This window comes from Acipenser ruthenus, chromosome 11, assembly GCF_902713425.1.
Source record: "Acipenser ruthenus chromosome 11, fAciRut3.2 maternal haplotype, whole genome shotgun sequence".
NCBI lineage: Eukaryota > Metazoa > Chordata > Actinopteri > Acipenseriformes > Acipenseridae > Acipenser > Acipenser ruthenus.
Window position 1 is genome coordinate 25,981,076 of NC_081199.1, and position 17,045 is coordinate 25,998,120.

A 17,045-nucleotide genomic window follows, 5' to 3' on the forward strand; every position below is an offset into this window, starting at 1 on the left:
CTGATTTGCAGCTCATTTTGTCTCAGATGTGCAGTTTCGAGAGAATCACATATTAGCAAACATCACTTCCTAATTTAAAAATCAATAGTAAGAAGAATTTTCATATTTTGTAGGGCCTGCATACATATCCATCATTGCCCATGTATATCAACTTGGATTAGAGCATTTTGCTCTGAAAAGACAGGAGGGAATGAATACTTTTGGGAAGCACTGTATGGGGTTCCAAATATGCACAATCCCCCCCCCCCCCCCCCTTAAGGTAAGTGTAATGCAAGAGGCTAAACTGTTATTGTAAAACTGATAAACGACCATATCATAAACGTTTAGGTATATTTCTAACAGACTGTCATCTTTTCTTCATCTTCAAGTCAAAATAGAAATAGAACATATATTTAAATAACAGTACTATAAAAAAAAAAAACGTAGAACTACATATAAGTTACTTTATAAGTAGTTTACTTTAGTTTAAAAAACAACACAGTGATAAAAAAAAAGTTTTTCCTTCAGTAAAAGAGGCAAATGTCAGGGCTTGTCGATCCCTTTAAGTTTCTCCAAATAGTTTTATTCCAAATTTCCTTTTAAGCCGACAGCTATCCCTTAAAACAGAAAGCAACCTGTTAAAAACATGCAATTTTTCAGTACCAGTCAATGATAATGAGAAACCGTCTCCTGACAATATGAACACTCCCCTGCGCATTTTACACAGGCTAATGCTTATATTAAGGAAGATTAAATAGTATTCCTTTCGTAAGTAAAGAAGTGACAACATTTCATTTGATCACAAAAGGAATACGATTTAATCTTATTACACATTGATCCATGTCTCAGCCTACTGTTTACTCAAAAAAATAAACTCCAGCCAAGAAATTAGCCTTCGTAAAATGTCTAGTTATCTAATTTAGATTGTCAGAAGACGCTTTCTCATGTTCATTGATTGGTACCGAAAAATTGAATAGGCAGGAAATGTCATCATGCAATTAACACGTTTTTAACAGGTTCCTTTCCTTTTCTTATGATTCTATATGTCATATGCACCCACAATGTTTTAAAATTTTCACATCCTAGCCTTGTATTTAATGTATTATGCATTGTTTTTCACTGTATCTTGTAAAGCGATGGTGGTCCACTATGAAAGGTGCTATATAAAATAAAGATTGATTGATTGGTCATACAATTAAGATGTTTTTAACAGGTTTCTTTCCATTTTGAGCAGCATGATAAAGGGGGAAATGGAGGAAACTTAATGGGTTTGTCTATGTGGATTATTATTTATATTTACCAGACTTAATAACTACTTCAGAAGGAAATTCCTGTTTCTGCTATCAGGGCAGCTTCTAAACAAAACTCAGAAAAGCTGATAGTGGACTTCATTTATTGCAACACATTCAAAAGATGGGATACTTAACACATTTCATCGCCTTTAATAGTAATAGTTTAATAGTAGAATCAATCAATCAATCAATCGATTAAAATTTATTTTATATAGCGCCTTTCATAGTGGACCACCATCACAAAGCTGTTTACAAGATAGTGAGGAACAATGCATAAAATATTAAATACAAAAATGCATTGAAATACAGGGCATAGTACATTAAATACAAATAGTAAAAAACAATGCAAATACATTACATACAGGCACATTAAATAAAAGGCTAGGATGTGAATTCTAAACATTGTGGATGCGTGTGTCATACAGAATCATACGAATAAGATGCAGGGAAAAACTTGAAATAACAATTTAGACAACAGCTAATAACATAGATCAAGCTTAAAGAACATTGAAAGCAAGAGAGAACAAGTGGGTCCTGAGAGCTGATTTGAAGCGAGTGACTGTGGGAGCTGCACACACTAAAGCTGGGAGAGCCATGAAGCTAAAAGTGCGCTCTCTGAATGTGGTGCACTTTTGCTTGGGTATAACAAGCAAGCCTGAGTCAGAGGACCTCAGCTTGCGTGCAGGGACATAGCGGGTCAGCAGGTTGGAGAGATACTCTGGACCTGTGTGATAAAGGGCCTTTGAGGCAAGCAGGATACTTTTGAAAGTAATCCTGAACTTTACAGGTAGCCAGTGCAGCTAGGCAAGGCAGGGGGTAATGTGATCATGTTTTTTACATCTAGTAAGGATCTTAGCAGAGGCATTTTGAACCAGCTGCAATCGGTTTGTGGCGCGTGACGGAAGACCACCATACAGAGAGTAGTCGAGTCGAGAGGAGATGAATGCATGACAGAGTATCTCTGCATCCGGGAGGGAAAGGTAGGGACGGACCTTTGAGATGTTTCAGAGGTGGTAGAAGGAGGATTTGACTACAGAGGAGATTTGGGCATCAAAGGAGAGGTTACAATCTACAAGTACATCAAAGCTTTGTACAGTGGGGGAAGGCAGCAGCAGACAGGTTCCAAGGTTCAAGCCAAATCTTGAGTTGAATTTTCGATCCTACTAGAAGAAGTTCAGATTTGTTAGTGTTGAGCTGAAGAAAATTGGCAGACAACCAGGCCTTGATGTCTTGGATGCAAGCTCAGAGCTGGACCATGGCAGAGGGACATCCAGGGTCTAGTTTTAGGTAGAACTGGGTGTCATCTTTATAGCAGTGAAACATGAGGCTATGTTGGCGGATGAGGTGACCCAAGGGAAGCATGTAGATGTTGAAAAGGAGAGGCCCAAGAACAGACAGCAATAAAACAGAATCTCGGAATCTGATATTATTGAATTTCTACTTTTGAAAGTAAAATATTCCACTCTGAATATCACCACGAGTCTCTGCATTCACTTTCAATATGATATTAGTTCAAACATTGCCAAAGTGAAAATAAAATCCCTAGAGCTTCCCCATAACTTGGAAGTCGGAAGTTATTCACAATATGTCCACATATTTAAGGACTTAAAAATCGGGTAACATTAACATTAGGTATATATTTTCTATATAAAGTTATTTAACACAGTAAAATAATAATAAGAAACATTTTTTTGGCCAATTTAAATAAAACCAATACCATGCTTGAAATAAGCGGTCTTGAAGAGGTACTGTAATGAATAGAGGCGGAGAGAAAGATTATTACAAAAATGCATTGGCTCGGTTCATTTACCCGGCTATTCTTTAAGCACCAGTTGGTTAAGGTCTGTGCTGTAGGCGGTTTAGTGCTGTATTTCCACAATGCATAGTTTAACTGAACAAATTTATTTAAAAACAAAGTTACTCCAGATTGTGCAATCCAATAGGTCCAGACTCTTATCACTCAAATAAATCTCTACAGTTGATCCCTCCCAGTCTGGATGGCGATTGGCTATTTCAATGCCAGTCAACACTCCGCATAGGCGGAGAAAGTATTTCTGAAAAGGCAGGTAGAAAGACAGTAGTTGCTCTTTTAATTGGTAGGGAGTTGTAGCCAAGACGTCGCAATTGGCTCGCAATAAAACGAAATGTCTATAAGGGCGGTGCTAACGTTGAGTGGCGGCCATATTGAAATTGTTACTGACAGTTATGGGGTAGAGTTGAGTGTGCGTTGGAAAGACACATCAGAGAAAACGTTTTAGAGAAAATAAAAGAACAATATTTTATTTTTTATTCTAGATATATAAATAATTACATATTTTTTGTTTAGCAATGGATAAAGATGAGCGACAAAAGAAGCTGGAGGCCGGTAGAGCCAAGGTGTGTAAATGCATAATTATTTAAACTTTGCAACTAACTAACAACTAACTTCTCTTAATTCATGTTATTTGGATAAAACATAGCCTATATATTTTTTGCATCGTTAAGAAAGAAGATATATTTTTGTGCGCATTTAAAATGCATCCCTAGTAAACATAACAACGAATGATATTGTTTGACTGAATAGAATGTTTTTTGTCTTTTAAAGTTACAATTTAGCCACTGTACGTCATGTATTCACAGTAATCGTATTTATTTTAACAACAAAAGCCATAAAGTACCGTAGTTAGGTTAAGATGTGCGGATTGCCAATCGAACATGTTGCAGGTTCGAGTTTATGTGGTACTTGAATCCAATATGATGAAATGTGAAGTTGCTACTGAATACATGGAACAATAAACAAAAGCTGTTTTGCTGGACCACCTTTCTTTATGAGCATGCGACAATACTTAACTTACCAACAATACATCTGTTTATTGCTGGTATGGTTGTCGTATTTTACTAGATTTTTGTTTTATCCTAGCGGGTTTTTGTGGTTTTGTTTCTCTTGGATTTCAATGCAGCACTTAGTTACACTTTGCTATACTTTCAAAAACGACAGGTGCCCCTACTTTTCAGAATACCTAATTTCTGCAGTCAGAGATTTAAACAAAGCCAATTTTTCTGATGATCTTATTACATTGTCTGTATTGATGCAGTGCAGTAGAGCGTTGTTGTAGCACACTGTACTGCTAGCACTTAATTGGTAGCCTGTTTAGTATTCCGAGTAATAGTTCATACCTTACCCAAGAAGAGAAATAGTGAATGGCTAGGTTTAAATTAAGTGTTTTTAGTATACAGTAAGGATAAATACTATGCAACGCTGTTTTTACTTGTATTAAGAAACTACTGTAAACAGGTTGGACACTCTTGCCATGATATTCAGCAGAGACTGCATCTGCAAAGTGTTCACATGCTTCTGGATGTATCTGCAACCATTCTACACAATAAGTAACTCCACCGCAGTGTTTACTGTACATCGCTTTTGAGACTGTTGTTCCTTATTAATACATCAGTCATTTTTGCAGACCTGGCTATGGAAATGGCAGCCAAGCACCATCTGTCAGCCCACTGTGTCAGATTTGCTGTCTTGCCCATCATGCCTAAACCTGCTCAAAGCTAGACCACTTTTTCCCCAGTATGTGATTCAATATCTCAGCAGCTGTTTAATGACTCTGAATGGAACTGGATAATACTCGTCTAGATCAGAATAACTCGCTGTAGCAGGCAAGCTGCTATACACTTGGAGAAAATGTCCAGTATTGCTCTTGCATGTGTTCTGCATTAGAGTAGTGTCACAGATATTTATAGGAATGGGTTGGTTTAACGGTAAAGGGAATATCACAGATTTAAATATGTATGGGCTGATCATGCTGCAACATGCTGTGATCCAAGAAACAATTCTGCATTTTGTACCACACAATATCAATACAAAAAGTTGTATAGTTTCAACTGTTTTTTTTGGTTCTGTAGCTTAAATGTTTTTCTGAATGAGGGTATTCTCAGGGCCTGCAAGAATCCAATACATTTGTGGATTGGGGGTGAGGGGGTGAGGGGGGGGGGTGTATTTAAGACTTTTGGTGTTTTGAATTCTACCTGCGTCAGATGTTGGCTTTAATCTGATCTTGGCTACTCTGAGTATTTACCAAGTAAACTGACACATTTCTGTCTCTGGGGTAAGACCGTTTTTTGCCACAGGTGGCAGGTAAATATAGTAACATTATAACAGCTGACGCAAATGGAGAGGTGGGTCTACAGGGAGAATGTCTGCCTTGACTTTTGCTGAAGCAGCCAGCAAAAGTCATTTATACGTTATATCTGTAATTGACCTCTCATTTGCAATAGAATACATCAGTAGCATGCTATCAAACTGTGTCAGAAAATTCCTTTTATCAGAATAGTGTGGTGAACAGGGGGTTGGTGGTGTTGGAGCACAGTTGTGTAATTGGAGCATACCTGCAATAATACTGGCTTGATATCTGCTCTGTTCATTGGTCAATGGTTGCAGAAAAAATGTTTTTAAATGGAAAAGTTTTTATTTTCAAAATGAGCGCATATAGAGCACAACTACACACAGTGAAAAAATCTAATAAAATACACATTTCAAAAGAAACAGATATGTACATATACCCGTGTAGAGGTGTAAACGGGTATATGTACACAAAGCTATAAAACTGAAATCACTGTTTCTAATTCTACATAAAAAGAGAATATAACACTACTTCCTGTATGACGGCTGCATAATACTCTATGGAGGAACGTACGTGTCTGCCAGGTGACTGTGCCTGCATCCAGGAGCTGTGTTGTAAACAGACGCAGTTCCATTGAACACTATTGTGTAAACTGGTACATACAAACCTGTAAAACTGATTTTTTTTTTTCTTTCTAAAAGTAATATAGAAAAACATAAGTTGTTATCCTACCTGTCATTTCAGTTTGCATCTGAGTGCAGCTTGCCGTATTCTAATCCAAATGACTACTTTCAAGATTAAATATTTCCTTCTGATATATTCCCAGGTGCATTTCTGGAACAAAATGATGGGTTGTTGTCTCCCAGGTACATCATTGAGAAATAAGCAAGTAGCCATATTTGCCTGCATTACATGGTAGTCTCTGTAGGTGGTGCATGAATGCCATTACTGTAGTCTCCGGCTAAGAGAACACCCCTCGGGAAGCATGGGAAGTGTTCTTCTAGCCAAAGTGTTCTTATAGCCGAAGTGTTCTCTAGTTAGCCAGCATACGCAATATGAATCAATCAATAAATAAGTATGTATTACTTGTCATGACGCACGTGCATCAACATATGGAGTAGTGGTTAGGGCTCTGGACTCTCGCCCGGAGGGTTGTGGGTTCAATCCCCAGTGGGGGACACTGCTGTTGTACCCTTGAGCAAGGTACTTTACCTAGATTGCTCCAGTAAAAACCCAACTGTATAAATGGGTAATTGTATGTAAAAATAATGTGACATCTGCATCATGTGAAATCTTGTAACAATTGTAAGTCGCCCTGGATAAGGGCGTCTGCTAAGAAATAAATAATAAATAATAATAATAATAATGAAATTAACTGAATAAGTAAAAGCAAAATAGGCGAGTATATATTAATGAACTATAATAATAAAGTAAGAGACAAACTTACGTTGGTAAACTGTCAAACTAAATGAACACAGCACCCCTACACACGTTAAAAAATGCAGCAGCAATATGCAAGGGGGGGCGGGGCTGGACAAGAACATGTGTTTCCTTTGTGAATTACATCTAGCCTATACTACTCACAATCACAGAGCTTTATGCAAACCATTCACCCACCAGCTTATGGTGTGTCTTGATCTGTTGATGGGGAAACTGCAACAGGTTAAGCATTACTTTTAAAAACAATACAGTATACAGACATACAGTATACAGTACTGTAATTCAGTATTGGTGGTTTTCTTGCTCTTATTGTATTACTTGTATTGTAACGCTTGAAATGTTTTTGCTTACGATTGTAAGTCGCCCTGGATAAGGGCGTCTGCTAAGAAATAAATAATAATAATAATAATAATTTTCCCACTCCCTTATGTATTTGCAATAGAAACTACACACCAATATTAATATAGTTAATACATTCAATAAAAGGGGATGTCATTGTTGCCTGTTTTACCCCACAGTTTAAAATGTCCTTCTATACATTTCTGTTCTAATTGCAAAATTATGTACTGCGCAGGCCGGTTATTACTTGCAGAACAACTAGGTGGGAAATTTGTTCTTTTAGAATAAAAATGCATTTTTTTTCTGTTTTATCCATGATGAATACCAAGAGTAATATGGAATTAAATGTGGGACCAGTCATTGTAGTCACCATTGCAGAAACCTTTGAAGAATAAGTGAAGCATTCAGATGCACAACTGTATATATGCATTTTAGAGAGTTTTATTTCTATTCAAATGAACAAGTTCCAGTAATCAAATGTACCTTTCTGTAAGTTTTTAGTAGTGGCTGATACCAGATTGCATGTTAAAAAAAACAAAAAACAAAGGGGTCCCGGAGTGGCTCACCTGGTAGAAGCACAGCCACGTGGTGCGCTGGGTGAGTCGAGAGCTCATTTAGAACAATTTTCACTGTTTAACTCAATCTACTAAAATTGCACATTTTCTATAGTTTTTCATTGCAACAATTCAAATGTCCCACCTAGGTCTACATTTTTACATTCATTTCTTGTGTTTAGGCATCTCTTGTGATACAAGCATGAAGGTGACTATAGGGCAGCACTTTTAAAGCTGCTGACACCTTGACCGGTTGTGTGCTGTAACCCCAGATTAAAAAAAAAAAGGAATTGTTCATCATTTGTAATGTACTTACTAGAACTGCATGTGATAGTAAAATAGGTGTTCTCATTCAGATACAGATCTGCAGAGATGCCAGTTCGCCCCTGGCAGTCTGTTATGGAGGTGCACAGTATCTGTACCTGTATCTATCAGTTACACTTACTGTTATTAACCTTGGGGGAGGTTTTCCTGTTGGATGGATATCAAGCCCTTTTTGTCTGGGAGACAATCATGAGAGATACTGCCTGCAACACAAGTGCCTCTGTTTCAAATGCTCTAATCTGTCCTAAGCAGCTTAAAGCGCTGTAGAGAGATTGGCTACAGAATTAGACAAGACTCTGTTGGAGAGTACTTGGATGTATATTTGCACCATTAAACAAACCTTAAATTGTCTTGGAAAATTGTACAGTTGTTCCTGTCAACTGCAGACTTGTTGAAGAAAGCCTCTGGATTTGCTTCTGGCCTGTTGCAGAATGATGGCATGGCACCTTTGAATGAGGACATTCCACTGGATGACTTGCTTTAGCAGCTTCTTGAATTCTTTGTTGTCTTTGATGGCAGTGCTGTGATTGTCCTTTGTACAGAGACTGTTTTGCTGACAGAAGTATCTGTTGTATGCGTGGCCCAGCCAAGGTGGTCTCCAGCAACCATGCTGGTTCTTTGGTCTTGCTACCTGTTCCTCACTTACCTGTCTCTATACCTGTCATTCACCTTCATCCGCAGTTTGCTCACTTCAGACAACGAAAAGCAAAAAGTGACGGCGCGAATTCGCCGAAAAAGACGCCGAAGAGGAAGGGCACGGCTCTCCACTCGCATGACCTTCCAGCGCAAGAGTGCCCACTAGCTGCTGGGCAGGATGGGGGTGGCCGAGAGGTATTTATATTAGTAAACGTTATATATTATATATACATTAGATTATATTATAATGTCTTTTTTAGCGTATCCTTATCTGGACGGGACATGTCATACAGTTGAGGGCATTTTTACACGCTGAAAACCATGTCTTTCGTTCGCCATCTCTCACTGTACATAGTGCAGATAACGTCACACAACAACACTTCAGTTGATTGGTCTAGATGGAAATTTGCCGCGTGGTATTATCAAAAAATCGGTCTGGTTTCTGTCCGGCGCGGTTTTCCGCCGTGCCGCTTTTCCGTTCCGCAATAGATTCTATTTTTTTGCAGCACAGTTTACCGCTTTCCGCTATCGCTCCCTTTATAATACAGTGCTCCCCCTTTTATAACGCTGTAGTCGGGAGCCATAGTTAAGAGACTGTGCTGTTTGTGTTCCGCCTTATAACGAGAATGCTAGTATTAGTGCAATTGCATTATGGGGCAAATGGGAGCCATGACCGTACCGCCTTATAACCTGTTCCGCAGTATAAAGCCCGAGACAGACAGACACAGACAGGCGTGGCACGCGAAGCATTTTGCCGCCTGTATCACTGCCATTGCTTTCATATGGTGTTGGACAGATCAGTGCAGGACGATACCACTGGTCCCATGGTGACGTTGAGTGGTATCACTCAAGTAGAAACTACAGAGATTTTTCTAGCTGCCGTGTGGTACCGTCGGTGGATTAGCCAATCACAGCCAAGTGCTGACAACACGTGCTTGCCAGGAAAAATCATGAGTGAAACTGTTAAGCTCAAGTACACTGGGAGACTCAAATACTGAAGTAAGTTTGTCTACAGTTTTCAACATCGTACCGCTTTTATCATTTTCATTTCTATTAAAAATCACACCTCTGTTGGCAAATCTTTTTAGTTTTCCTTTTTATTCCTTTACTTCCAGTTGCTTTTTCAGAGCTTCTAGCTTGTGCAGGTGCACTTGTGGATTATTCCCTGGCTTGTGATTATGTTAGCGAAGACTACATCATGTTTGCTTGTTTGTTTTATTGAAACCTTTTGTTCAGGAGTTGACCTCGAGCTTGGCGGAGCTTGATCGGTTAGAGGTTCAGGAGTGTGGAGGTCAGATAACAGCCATGGAGGAGAGGTTCCTTGGAAAGCAGACTGCTCTTGATCAGCTCACTGTAGAGGGAGAGAGGCTGCAAGAGGAACTGGCTGCTCAGGCAGGCACTGAGCAGCTTCAGGTAACTGAGAAGAGAATAGTGTGTTTGTGTCTAAAAAGCATTTCTGCATTTTAAAGAGTTAATTCTCTACATATTTACATAAGAGTTAAAAGAACTTCTTGGGAAAAGTGTAACTACGTGATTCCAGAAACACAGTTAGAATATATTTTACATAATGCTGTGTGTACAGTAATTTAAGTTACTTTTTTTCTTTCTTAATCCCTTTTCTATTTTCCTGCAGACCAAAAAAAAAGCATTAGGATTAAGTTGTTCTCCAATAGTGTTGCTACTAGGGATGTAAAAAATCTGTTTAAACTATCGGTTAACTGTTTAACCATAGTTAGTCACACTAAATACCCTTTAAATAAATACCATTTCCACATGTACAGTGCTCACCCTTTATAACGCTATAGTGGGGAGCCATAGTTACAAGACCGTGCTATTTGTGTTCCGCCTTACAACGAGTATGAAAGGGCTGCTGTAATGGCATTATGGAACAAATGGGAGCCACGACCCTACCGTGTTATAACCGATTCCGCACTATAACGAGACGCGTTATAACAGGTGAGCACTGTGTGTAGTCTTTGTCATGTGTTGACATTTGTTTACCAAACAGAGGCAGCTTAGAGCACAAATCCTCTTTAACTGCATCACAATTGTATCACACTGGTGATGTGTACCAGTACACCTTTAAGTTTCTAGTATCTCCTTCATAGTTAATCTCGATCCACGATACAGGGGACACTGGTTTCACATAAAATAAAACACCATTAAAAAAAACAAACATATATGCACGTTACCATCCCATAAACAGCTTCTTGGTCCAGCTTTCGATTTTGTCAGTGAGAGAAAAGACAAATATCTCGTCCTTGGAGTGATGTGTTAAGAATATTTAAGCGATCAGAAAATATCTGTCCGTAAACCGTGCAAAGCAAGCCATTTAGCAGAAGCTTTTCAGGTTCTTTTTTTTACTGCTGATCGGGTTATTGTTGTCGGCACTACTTTTGCTGCAGTGCTACTCGATTCCCCTTCATTACTCACATTTCCAACACTTTTCTTCAGAAAACTGTCAGTTGTTTGATATTTATGAAGCAACTTTTTGAACTCCTTTCACAACAAAAATCACAGACTACAGAAGTGCATCCCGCTGACATGGCAAATTGGTTGCTAGGTAACCAGTTCAGAACTTTCAGACAAAGGCAGGTAGGGCGAGGGACTCGTTGGGAGTACAACTGATTAGAAAGTGGCCATAATAATACATTAAAGTACCTGCTTCTTAAACTAAAATGGTTTTTATTTTTATTTCGCAGGTATTCGACACATAACTTTGTTTTGACCGCTCCATCTATACACTCCTCCCTTTTGTATTTTGACGCCAGCTGCTGTGCTCTGCGTATGAACACCGGAAATTGACAGCTTGAGACCAGTTTGATAGTTGTTTTCATGCGACTAATCATGCCTAACCCGATGTCTTGTGTTGCAAAATAGTTACAGGCAGAGGAGTTGCAGAGTTCAAAGGCAGTGCGTAAAGAGCACATGTTTTGTTGGATATTTACTTTTAAAACACAAAATGCTAGACATAGTATCTATTGTATTATGTTAACTGTTATGTAAAAACAGTATGCGTTTATTTATCGGTTAACCGTTTAACCTATTGCATCCCTAGTTGCTACACTTAACAAAGTTTTCATTAGTGATGCATGGGATAAGCTATGGGATAAGCATTATGTATAGGACTGTAGAAATTCATAATGTTTAGGTTAATGAAGGCTTTAGGGCTAAAGACTTGAATGAAATGCTTCATAAATTTTACACACGTCCTGAACTAGATTCTTGCAGCCTGGTAATCAAGGATTCTAAATGGCAGTTAAAGTATAAGTACTTATATATTAATTGTACCCTTGGGCTTTTCAATAGTATGACATGCATTCAACGACTGTTCCTCAATAAAATACTGTGCGTTGATACGGCATCCATTGAACTAATACTTCGAAGCATACTGTAGGTAAAACACAACTTAACAGTCGAAAGCACAAGTACAATATTTAAACTACTTAATATGTTTATTGAAAAAGCAAGATTTTCAAAACTGATCGAAAGCCAAAAGCATTACCTCGTTAAGAAAAATGTGGTATGAGGAAATGTATGTAAATTCAAGTTTTTCAATGATACTCATCAGCACGTTATTCTTCAAACATCAGTTGGTGAGCCCACAAGTAAATCTTTAAAGTTCACAGCAATATCCACAGCCCTTTGAGATGCACCTTGAAACAGTAAAAGTGAGCCTAATGCAGCCAATGATCTTATACCAGCAGAGAGAAGCTTACTGTATTTAAGCTGCACATGTTGCTTATAGAAATGTGCAGGGACTGGGGGAGGGTGTTTTTGCTGGAATTAGGGAGAGCTGGACAGCAAGCAGGTGTTCAGTAGTAAAGATAGTAAGATTAGTTGCTAAGGTCTGTAAGGAACCATGGATAATAAGTATGGTTGGATGCTTCTCACTATCTGTCTGTGTGTAAGCGATTGTTCAGTGAAGTCTTAGTTTAGGAACATTGGCACGTGTGGAAATGCCATTTTGTATTTTTGTGGTTGTATCTCTTTGCAGTACCTTCCATTATTGTAAACTGCTTTGTGATGAGATATTATCTGCAAAATGTTGAATTAAATAAAAAAAAGTGTATTGTATATGTTTGAATCAACCTATGACAGACTAACAACTGATGTGGTTGATGGGACTAATGTATTTTGTCACTGCGTTTAACTCCTGTAGGAAATAGAGACAGCTGTGCAGAACCACAATGATATAATTTCTCAGCTGACAGCAAATCTACAACAGGCCATTGAGAATAGAGATGAAGTTCAACAGGAAGCCTTGCAGCTAACGAATCAAATCCAAGCTTTACAGCTACAGCTGCAGCAGGTGAGCCTATAACAGGACAGCTTCAGCTGGTCACAGAATTAGCTTTGTATTTTAAGTGTTAAACACAGTATTCTATTTGATATTGATATATACAAATCTGTTCTGTTTCAGACTAAACCTTTTTTTTTTTTTACAGTATTGCTTTAAATAATATATGTACCATCTGTTGGAGCATGTTTTAACTATTCATGAAATGCATTGTATCTGCAGGGTGATAGTCAGTAGTATAATTTGCAATGCTGCTGTAGAAAACCAATTCCTAGCCAATGGTTTCAACAGTGGAACCCTTCCTCAAGACAAACTACCTGTTTTAATAAATAAATGCAATAAAACATACAGACGTGCTCAAATTTGTTGGTACCCTTACAGCTCATTGAAATAATGCTTCATTCCTCCTGAAAAGTGATGAAATTAAAAGCCTTCTATGAGTCCTGATCTGAATCCTATCGAACATCTATGGAAAGAGCTGAAACTTGCAGTCTGGAGAAGGCACCCATCAAACCTGAGACAGCTGGAGCAGTTTGCTCAGGAAGAGTGGGCCAAACTACCTGTTAACAGGTGCAGAAGTCTCACTGAGAGCTACAGAAAACGTTTGATTGCAGTGATTGCCTCTAAAGGTTGTGCAACAAAATATTAGGTTAGCGGTCCCATCATTTTTGTCCATGCCATTTTCATTTGTTTTCTTATTTACAATATTATGTTGAATAAAAAATCAAAAGCAAAGTCTGATTTCTATTAAATATGGAATAAACAATGGTGGATGCCAATTACTTTTGTCAGTTTCAAGTTATTTCAGAGAAAATTGTGCATTCTTCGTTTTTTGTGGAGGGGTACCAACAAATTTGAGCATGTCTGTACATACCTTGATTGACCTGTGTTGGTGATTCTAGAATCCTGGTGCCCATCATTTGTTGTCTGCACCTGCAAAGTTCCATTGCTCTGTAGTGATGTTTTAAAAACCAAAAAAATAGTATTTATCAAAGTATTCTCTTGCTGTGTAGTCAATGCTGTGCTTTAATTGCAGGCAAGTGAACTCCTAAGGACCAAAAGCCCTGGTTTAATGGAGCTTGCCCAGACCCAGCAACATATGCAGGTCTTGCAGATGAGTTTGAAGGACCAGAGCCTGCACCTTGAAACTCATGAGCAGAAGGCACAAGAACTGGAGCAGCAACTAGAGGACTCTCAAGAGGTAAAGCATTTGAACAGTTAATGCCTGAAAAATGTAAAGCCTTTTGGTATATTAGAAACTGAATGATAAGGACTTTGCCACGATGAAAAAACATCACGCTGGAGGAAGCCTGTACCCGTTTCTTGTAGTTGTTACTATTGTGGTTCCATTTCCCAATAATAAATAAAATATTCATTCCTTAATAAAAAAATTAAAAAATCCTTATTTTTATGATGCTCTTCTTTTTTTTTTTATTTATGTAGAATGCCATAGATAAAGAAAATCTGCTTATCCACATGACTGATAAGCTAGAAAATACAGAAGTCCAGCTGAATAAAATAATTGATGAAAAAGAGGAACTGACTCAGAAACTGGATCGTACCATATCTCAGTTACACCATACACTTTCACTCCGGGACAAAGAGGTCCTGGAGTTAAAGAATGAGATGCTAGCTTTGACTGCAAACCAAGAGCAGCATTCAGTCAGGCTTCAACACCCAGGTACAGAGCTTTGCCATAATGAGGAGCTGTCTAGAAAACTAGAAGAGCAGATGGAGGAATTTCAGAAGGAGAGATTGGAAATGGAGGACCGGCTGAAGCACTTGCAGGAGAATCTGAATCGAGCAGAATATCAAGCGAGAGAAGCCCTGCAGTACAAAACCGAGAAGGAGAAGCTGAACGAGGACATTTCTAAGCTCAACACCATCATCGAGGAGCTGAATAGAAAGCTGATGGATGAAGAGGAGGCCAGTAAGCATTGGAAGGCAAAGTACCAAGTAGACATATCCAACTACAACAAGCAGCTGCAGACACTGGAGCAGGAGAAAGCGGAGGTGCTGAGCAAGCATGACGAGGAGATACGTCTGCTTCAACAGCAGCTGGAATCCCAGCATGACGACAGAGTGGTCTGCTACAAGCAAGGAATAGAGAACCTCAAGGAGAACCTGAACAAAATCAAAGCTAGAAAAGATCAAGTAAACCATGAAGCCACTGGGGAATCACAAGGGGAGGAATTCACCTTGGAGTTATCGGGTCATGCAGAGGAAGGTAATATCTTGATGGACAAATACCTGGCTTCATCAGTGAATCAGGAGAACTCTTGGGCTGAGGGCACTCTACAAGATCAAAGCAGTAATGAGCATTCTGATTATTATAGGTTTGAGCTAGATAGCGAGATTCTTGAACAAAAAATGTCTGGGTCAACCAAAGATGACCTTGAGAGGTCTGCGGATCTAACTGGCCAGTCTTTTCCTGATGGAGATGCAGATAAACTGAGACTTGAACCAGATGAAGGGTCTTTGCAGTGGCAAAAATATACACTAGCTATGCACAAGCTGGATGAAAGTGCAGATGCCATTGACATGGAAAAAGCATTTGTAATACAGAGATGCAGTGAGCTGTCTGAGCAGCTAGATGAGAAAAAGAAAGAATTGGATGTACTTCAAATGGAGGTCATGAGGTCATCGGAAGAGATCCAAGAAGTTCAGGACAGATGGAAGAAAGTGACAGAGGAGCTCTTTGCCGTGCGTTCAGAGCTGGAGGCAGAAAAAGTTGAGCGAGCGAATTGTGAGGAAATGATCAAGCTAAAATCTCAAAAGGAGGAAGACTTGAGGAACAAATTAAGTATCTTTGAAAAGCAGAATGATAAAAACAATGCTGACAAAGCTGTTGCTCAAGTCAAAAACACCTCAGATATTGGAGCAACGGAATGCCTGATCAAAGAGCTGACTCAGGAAAAAGAGTTTCTATTGAGGCAGTTACAGGAGCAGGAACAGCTGGTTAAGGATGTCCAGAAACAGAAGTTTACAGGTGATTCTGTTACCAGTGAGGGTCAGACTCAGTTTGGCTGCCAACTAGCTGCTCTACAAACTCAGCGAGACCAGCTTCAGACGCAGCTTGAAGCCCAGAAAGCTAAAAACCAAACTACCTCTGAGCTCCTGGGTCAAAAAACCTTACTTGAGGATTCTTTGTGCAAAGAGCTTCATCTGCTTAAAACGGAGTGCTGTGAGAGAGAGGCTCTTCTGAAGAATCTTGCAGAAGAGAAAGCGGACTTGGAATCAAGACTCTTGTGCATCAAACAAAATCTACTGAATGCGGATGAAGCACGGAATCAGAACTCCAGAGAGAAGACTCTCCTGGAGCAAAATGTTTCAGAGCTGGAGATCAAGGTAAAGAACTTGGAAAACTTTCTGGAGTCAGAAAGGCAAGATCTGGGAAACCAGCTGAAGAGCAAGTGTCTTGATCTGCAAAAGATTGAAGTGGAGTTCAAAAATGCAGAAGTGGAGTATCTTCAAAAGGAAAATGCTTTGAAAACAGAGGTTGCTGACCTTAAAAAGTCCATCGCAGACCTGGTAAGAACTCACAATGAGGCAGTCGAGTCTTTCCGGCTGAAAGAGGCAGAGAAGCTGGACCATGTGGTGAAGGCAGCTCAAGAAGAGCTCTGCAGCTGCCAGCTGGAGGAACACCATCAGTCTGAGGTAAAGAAGCTGAGATTTAAGTGTGCACACATTTTTTTTTTTTTTTTTTTTAATTTAGTAGTCGCCAATTATTTTATTTTCTCCCAATTTAGAATGTCTAATTATTTTTAGGCTCAGCTCACCGCTACCACCCCTGCCCTGACTTGGGAGGGGTGAAAATGAACACACGCTGTTCTCCAAAGCTGCCCGCTTCTTTACACACTGCAGGTTCACCATGCAGCCACCTCAGAGCTACAGCATCCGAGGACAACACAGCTCTGGGCAACTTGCAGGCAAGCCTGCAGGCGCCCGGTCAGACCATAGGGGTCGCTGGTGCGCGGTCAGCCGAGGACACCCTGGCTGACCTAAGCCCCCCCTCCGGTCAGCGCTCGGCCAATTGTGCACCGCCCCGTGGGAGCTCCCGTCCACGGTCGGCAAT

The 17,045-nt window shown here is 39.4% G+C and overlaps 1 protein-coding gene across 1 annotated transcript in view; it reads left to right on the plus strand.

Annotated features, from left to right (window-relative positions):
• The first annotated feature begins 3,384 nt into the window (after positions 1–3,384).
• LOC117426629 (pericentrin-like) overlaps positions 3,385–17,045 on the plus strand; it is a 63,678-nt gene continuing 50,017 nt past the window's right edge. Inside the window, exons 1-6 of the mRNA XM_059033424.1 lie at positions 3,385–3,647; positions 8,716–8,865; positions 9,907–10,083; positions 12,833–12,982; positions 14,007–14,171; positions 14,414–16,627. Of these exons, the coding sequence (XP_058889407.1) occupies positions 3,600–3,647; positions 8,716–8,865; positions 9,907–10,083; positions 12,833–12,982; positions 14,007–14,171; positions 14,414–16,627 (2,904 nt within the window). The 5' untranslated portion in view covers positions 3,385–3,599. The remainder of the gene's footprint in view (positions 3,648–8,715; positions 8,866–9,906; positions 10,084–12,832; positions 12,983–14,006; positions 14,172–14,413; positions 16,628–17,045) is intronic.